At 43.4% G+C, this 7,332-nt stretch overlaps 1 protein-coding gene across 1 annotated transcript; it reads left to right on the top strand.

Moving 5' to 3' along the window:
• The first annotated feature begins 305 nt into the window (after positions 1-305).
• On the top strand, positions 306-7,332 carry LOC311102918 (glutaminyl-peptide cyclotransferase-like). The gene is made up of 7 exons (XM_084144405.1): positions 306-477; positions 3,242-3,388; positions 3,757-4,038; positions 4,654-4,821; positions 5,895-5,994; positions 6,151-6,267; positions 6,358-7,332. The coding sequence occupies exons 1-7, from the start codon at positions 361-363 to the stop codon at positions 6,534-6,536; spliced, it is 1,110 nt and encodes a 369-aa protein (XP_084000531.1). The 5' UTR covers positions 306-360; the 3' UTR covers positions 6,537-7,332.

Below are 7,332 nucleotides of genomic sequence, written 5' to 3'. Positions count from 1 at the left end.
GCTAATTGAAATATCTCAAATGAAAGTTATGAATTCACTTGGAAAGGCTTACATTTGAACTTACAATCGTTTACTTGTATTGCTTGATTACCATGCCTCCTAAAATGCAGATACATTTAGAGATGCAAGCTTTGTTCAAATGTTAATATCAGCAAAATCGAATTGAAGTCTTCATAACAAATCAAACATGAAACCAAAGTGACAATTTCACATAAATAGACCCTCTGCTCTGTGGCGCCTTGGTATTTTAAAAAAAACGGTGACGCTGTAGAATGCCTCTGGTCCTCCCTCATGTTTTTCACATGATCCAAGATTACACGGAGGAGAGGTTTTGAATGTTCAGTGAGAGAAACCGCAGCGATGGCTGAACGTCGCTCCAGTCCGTTTATGCATTTATTTTATGTAGTGAGCATTTTTGGAACATTTATCGATAATATCAATGGACAGAGAGCACAGCTCCCATGGACACAAGAGAAGGTAGGCTACAAAAAAATATAACAGTACACTGTTCAATGATTATGTGTGCATGATCTTGTTGCTTTTATCAAAACAAAAAAGTTATTACTAAATTATTACTTTCTGTTGCATAGCATATATGATTTATATAGTGTATTTAGAATATGTCATAAAGTTCAAATTTTCTAAAGAGACAGATAGGTGGGCAAAAAGGCATTGAATGACTAATGAGAGATGAGAGAAGGCATTGAGATAGAGACAGTAGACAGTCTTTAGAATGTTTGCATTTTAATTTATCTATAATTAATAATATTGCAAAGCATTTATTTTCACAGGTTTGTAATGTAAATAGTAGAATCCATTCAAAATAATAATAAACCACAGTTTGTTTTTACAATGCTCACCTCAAATGGCCTTTAATGCATCCTTAATAGGCCTACACTTCAGAGCTATTCATTTGCAAGAGATGTTGTGTAATTCCTTTGAGATAAAGGGTGCTTGGCTATGCAGGTCCCATGTTGTTCATCTTCTCTTCTCTTTGTCTCGTTGCTATGGCAGCACAGTCATCATCATTGATCCACCAATTGCAGATCTTGATATTTATAGATCTAAAGTGGACCCCCTTTTAACCCTTTCTCAGTTCAATGTGTAAGCCATGGTGTGAGACCATTCCCTTAAAGCGCACATCTTGGAAAGAGATATTCCAATACAATATCCCCACAGTGTTGTCTTTAGGTCTCAGTGATCAAACCAGGTGGATGGTTGGCAGAGAAATGACAAGAGTAGGCCTATGCAGGGCATGTTTCAACAGGTAATCCTATAACAAAACATGATTGTGTCCAATTGAAATATTATTACCTGGTACATAACCAGTTTATTACTGTGTTTCATTGGTTAATAGCCCATGTGTTAATGTTATTAGCCCACACTGATATGAACTTCTGCAATGGAACCTGCTAAATGGAGAGAGAAGAAAGATAATGCTCTGTTCATATTGATGTTGACCTTTCAGTCTGAGCCCCAGAGAACCCAGACATCAGTTTCATAACACAGATCATCTCCTCAGCCAGATCACCACATGTAAATTATACACCGAATCAATAGAGAGCTGCTGATCTTCAGAGCACAGTGTAGGCTACAGGGGAAGGGTGTTGAAATGTTGGTGTTATTCTCTTATTCACCATCTTTTTTTCAACCACTTACTGTCCTGGCGCTCAGTCCCAGTTACCAGGACAACAGAGGATCACTGCACAAGAGGCAGGTGAACTTTGAGACCAAACAAAAATGATCAGGGCTGGTGGAATGGAATACGATCAATACCGTGTTGTGTCCATGGGTTTCTTCCTAGAATGGCATTAAGGCTTATTTTGTGGACAGATTTTGGACTTATTTGTTTTTCTCCCTCGTCATCAAGCCTACAAAATAATTGTGATATGCGTTGTCTTCCAAGCAGATAGAAATATCTTTCCATCATTTATCTGTGGGAAGCTACAGTGAGAGCAAGGTACATTTATTAACAAGCATCCTTCATATTTCTGAGCTGCCTGCTAGCATACCTTTCACACAAGCCGCAGCTGTAGTAACCTGCCAGTTTATTTAAAACCTTCAATCATGTTTCCTGGATCTGTGATTGCTTCTTGTCTCCTGAAATGTCTCGCAGCAAAGGTGCTTGAATTCATTACAGGCATTCACGATCTTGTCAAATCAGTCATGAACAGTCTTGTCAAACCATAAATGTACACACAGTGTGTCATTCCTATATGAAAACAAGAATAAACTAGCTCACTTGCATCACTTTGGGTTTTTCAATTATTGGGTAACCTTGGGTTTTTGGACGATTGGGTAACCTTGTCTGACGAAGTAGCTTGGGTACTGTGACAACAAAACATTCAGAATATCTGTGCAAATGGACCAATAAAGCAAATATTGTGTTATATTGTAGCTTGTCTTGGTAGACATCAGCCAGACACACTATACAAATGATTGTATAGCATGGTGTAAACTGACAGTTTGAAACCCTACAGTAGCCTATGTCCTGTCCTCTAGATATTCCACAAAGCTACATTATATTAAGAGACTGTGATGATCTATGCGTCATGTGTATTTCCTGCCCAGCATGTTCCTCAATTTGAATGCATCACTAGAGATTTCCCTTTCTCTACTTTGAAGATCTGCAAGTTGCAACTGTAGCACAATGTTTTTTCACGGTGTTCTAAACTGTATATTTCCATCTACACACTGTAGATGCACTGATTACCCATGGTCTTAGTTTACCTGCATGGCTAATCTACCTCCTTGGTATCCTCCCGAGTGGCGCAGTGGTCTAAGGCACTGCATCGCAGTGCTAGCTGTGCCACTAGAGATCCTGGTTCGAATCCAGGCTCTGTCGTAGCCGGCCGCGACCGGGAGACCCATGGGGCGGCGCACAATTCATCCAGGGTAGGGGAGGGAATGGCTGGCAGGGATGTAGCTCAGCATGTAGAGCATGGTGTTTGCAACGCCAGGGTTGTGGGTTTGATTCCCACGGGGGGCGAGTATGAAAAAAGAATGTATGCACTCACTGTAAGTCGAGTGTCTGCTAAATGACTGTAATGTAAAAATTTTGAACTAATTGTGATTAATGAGGAGCATCTGTGGTGCCTCTTTTCAATGACAGAATCGCTGCCAGGGCCCCTGTCTCAGCTAAACAGGTGGTAATGAAGAAAAGCCACTTTTTCCTGTCCTCATTGTTGTCAGAGCAGCCCTAATCCTGATTAGCTTGTGCTTTCTTCTCTCTTCTGTCTAGATCAGCCACAAGCCCAGCACCCTCAGCTCCAGTGACATCACCAGGGTCCTGTCACACACAGACCTGAACCAGATGTGGCAGAGGGACCTCAGGCCTCTGCTAGTAACACGGTACCCCAACTCTGCAGGCAGCCTGGCAGTGCAACAGGTCGGTATCCCCATGGCTGAGGGCATGAACAATCGACTGTGTGTGGTCTACTTATAACGCCATAGGCATGATGTGGTCCTCTGTAGCTCAGCTGGTAGAGCACGGCGCTTGTAACGCCAAGGTAGTGGGTTCGATCCCCGGGACCACCCATACACAAAAAAAATGTATGCACGCATGACTGTAAGTCGCTTTGGATAAAAGCGTCTGCTAAATGGCATATTATATTATATTAGACTAGTCAATGTACAGTGTATGTAGGAGAGGGGATTTAGTCAGTTCTTTTTAGTCAGTTACCAGGATAAATGTTTCCCAATGTGTTTCCCAATGCTTTGTCTATTTAATTATGCAACATGTCTGTCTCCCACTAGCACATCAAGAGCACTCTGGGTTCTCTGAGGGCAGGCTGGGATGTTAAGGAGGACAGGTTTGAGTCACACACCCCTTACGGTCCCATGACCTTCAACAACATCATTGCTACCCTCAACCCCTCCGCTAAGCGCCATCTGGTGCTGGCATGCCACTACGACTCCAAGTACTACCCTCCCCAGTGGCATGGGCGTGAGTTCCTGGGTGCCACGGACTCAGCGGTGCCCTGTGCCATGATGTTGGAGCTGGTACGGGCTCTGGATCAAGAGCTGAAGACTCTGAAGGTGGGGAAAGGTTTAGAATTTTCTCATGTGTCCACTTTAGTCTGTACAATCATTTATGTTTACTGAGCAATATTTAAAAAATGTATGCACGCATGACTGTAAGTCGCTTTGGATAAAAGCGTCTGCTAAATGGCATATAAAAAATATAAAAATATATATATATATTAGATCAGAAAAGTTTGTAAAAGCCCACTCAAAGTTTTTACACAGCTGTAGCCAAGATCAACAAAGAATTGCAGGATGCTGAGAGATGAAAATAGATGGACATAGCAGTCACAGAGCCTCTCACATTGCTGTTTGTGTTGCCCTGCTCCATAGGTCAGCTGACCTCTGTCTGAGGGGGTGGGTCCTGAGTGACAGGGGCTGCCATAGGGCTGGGCCAGGGGTCATGGTTATCTGACACTACAGACAGTGACAAAGGCCACACTTAATTAACTAACTGAATACTGATTTCTTCATAGCAGTGTTTTGTTTAAACCAATAGGTGGCAGCAAAGCTAAAAGTTCTCACCAGTTGTTCCCCAAGTACTGTTTGGAGTGACTAATAAACATCTCTTTCACTTCCTGGCCCCCACCTCTCTCTTTCTGTCTCACTCTCTCGCTCATCCTCTACCAGAGATCCAATCCCAACCTGTCTCTCCAGCTGTTGTTCTTTGATGGAGAGGAGGCTCTGTTTCAGTGGACCTCTACAGACTCCCTGTACGGCTCCCGCCACCTGGCCCAGAAGATGGAAAACACAAAACACCCACCTGGAGCCACAGACACCAACGAACTGCATGGCATTGTATGTCAGGCATTACATGCACATATTCAAACAACTAAGCACAAATTCAACCAATTCAGCTTATGGGGAACTCATTTTCACCCAGTTGCAGTGCAGGGATGGGCCATCTTAAAGCCTATGTCCTTCATATGTTTGATTTATAAACCCATCTTTCAGCCTTGTCAAGCAACCATTAGGGAGGCTTGAGTAGTGGAATATATTTTGACATTTATCATGCCATCTACGATAACATTATGTCAAATAAATCTAAGATGTGTTATTCTGTATTCTAGCTGTATCCTAGCTATGGAGAGATAGTACTACTGTTGTTTAAACAAATAGAGCGCCATTCCTGTCAGGGAAGAGAGATAAAGGAGAGAGGCTCATAGTCCTGCAGTGAGGTATGTGTGTGTTTTAGAGATGGGCCATGCATTGGGCATGGTACTAGTGTTCAGGACCGGCACCAGAATGAGTCAGTTGGATGGGCATTTTACGTAATTTAACTATAAAAATATATTACCTTTTAATGTGGCATGAACACAACCAGTCATTATGTTTTCGTCTGACTGTCAAACAAATCACTTTAAAAAGTAGGTTACCTTCGCACGTTCGTCCAAAATAATTCCATCATCCGAACAGTGCACTGTGAACCCACCAACTTTCCTTCGATTCGCAAGTGGCTGAAGCATCCAAGTGAGCAAAACAGTTCCCTGGGTCTTACTGTATGCGGCCCATGTATCTGATGCTGTCTGGCCAAAAAGAGTTTGACATGCCAGAAACATGGGCTACACACAGATTAGTGATCGTACACAGATCTGCAGATGTTATCGCAGGTGCAGCGAAATGCTTGTGTTTCAAGCTCCATCAATACAGTAATACAAAACAATACACACATAATCCAAAAAGGAAGAAATAAATAAATATCAGAATGATACAGAGAGGGGCATTGTTTCCCTCGCTCGGATGCTTTATCTGAGATTGATGCGTCTTTCTGTCGGCGCTCATCTCGGTCAAATAAATGATGACCTGAGGGGATCTTTTGTCGTCTTTTTCATCCTCTCACCCTCCTCTTCTTCTTACGCCCACTCCTCCAGGACCTGTTTTTGCTCTTAGACTTGATTGGAGGCCCCAGCCCACGCTTTGGCAACCAGTTCCCCAACACTGCCAGGTGGCTCACCAGAATGCAGAACATTGGTGAGCTCTCTCTCTCTCTCTCTCTGCCCACAGGAGACCCCTCTCTCTGAGATCCTGCAGTTGGATCCGTCGAGGGACCTCAGCAGCCTAGCCCAGGGCAGCAACCCACACTAGCTAAGCCCTTTGCCCTATGTTGAATGTTCCCTCTCTTTTCAGAGCGTCGTTTGCACAACACGGGCCACCTGAAGGACCATCCAAACGACGTACAGTACTTCTGGCCCGGTATGCCTGTGGGTCCGGTGCAGGATGACCACATGCCATTCCTCAACAGAGGTAAACTAACACACAACACACTGGGTCTGACATAGGCTTGGCTGTGTTCAGTAGGGTACTAATGAGCTTTGTATTCTGGTTTCCTATCAGGTGTGCGCGTACTCCATCTCATCCCCACCCCCTTCCCCTCTGTGTGGCACACGTTTGATGACAATGAGCAGAACCTGGACCGCTCCACCATCGAGAACCTCAACAAGATCCTGCAGGTGTTCGTGCTGGAGTACCTCAACATGAAACCTCAAGTCCTGAACCCCCAAAACGCCCCCTAAATGTTAGGGCTTCCCTGCTTCTACTGGGGCCCCATAACACAGCTCTCTCACACACACACACACACACACATCAATGCTCTGTCCCTAGCCTCCAGACTTCCCTAAAGGATCTCCTGTGTGTCTGCTTCCACAGTGCTCTCTCTATGTCCCCACTTCCCCTTCTCTTTCTGAGGAGCCATGCTTTGTGCTAATGTATGTGCCCCACTAGCCAGGAGGAAGAGAGAGACATGCAGATAGATTAACAAGATAAACATTGTTTACTAGCTCCATACCTTGTGGCGCATGACTTGCTATTGTGTTATTTCTGTTTTAATACTGGTACATTACTGTCTGCCTTCTATCTGATAACCCAAGCTGATAATAGACAGTACAAAGAGGCCTATTCCCCTGCATTCCAGAGGGATGGTGATCATTTCAATATTAATTGGAGGAGGGTTTGGAACAACTGTACAGAGCCTGACATCATTCCTAGAAGCCTTGTAATTCTATACGATCACACAAACATCTGATGGGGCCTCACTCTCTGTATCTGAACGTACATGGCATTACACTGTCCACTTCATATTAGCATAGAAAATCTTGCAGAGGTCAGGAGATAGTATCTATATTTGTATTGTTAATATGTGATCTTTATGTCATCCTCATCCAGGTCAGATGGAAATTTAAGGTGAAAAGCCTGCTGTGTTTTTATGACAATATTAGCCACATTTTGATGTTGATCTTGGAATAATACACACTGCCAAAACTGTACTTCCTTTTTTGAGTCTGAAATAAATGTTGATCCAAAAAATAAGAA

This window comes from Coregonus lavaretus (assembly GCF_964263955.1).
Source record: "Coregonus lavaretus genome assembly, chromosome: 27".
NCBI lineage: Eukaryota > Metazoa > Chordata > Actinopteri > Salmoniformes > Salmonidae > Coregonus > Coregonus lavaretus.
This window is presented reverse-complemented; position numbering and strand designations above follow the sequence as displayed.

Excerpts from the sequence above, each read along its gene's own strand:
- LOC311102918 (XM_084144405.1), top strand. The coding sequence starts at position 361 with ATGGCTGAACGTCGCTCCAGTCCGTTTATGCATTTATTTTATGTAGTG. Across the intron at positions 478-3,241 it reads TCCCATGGACACAAGAGAAG|ATCAGCCACAAGCCCAGCAC; the intron begins GTAGGCTACAAA and ends TCTTCTGTCTAG. Across the intron at positions 6,268-6,357 it reads CATGCCATTCCTCAACAGAG|GTGTGCGCGTACTCCATCTC; the intron begins GTAAACTAACAC and ends GTTTCCTATCAG.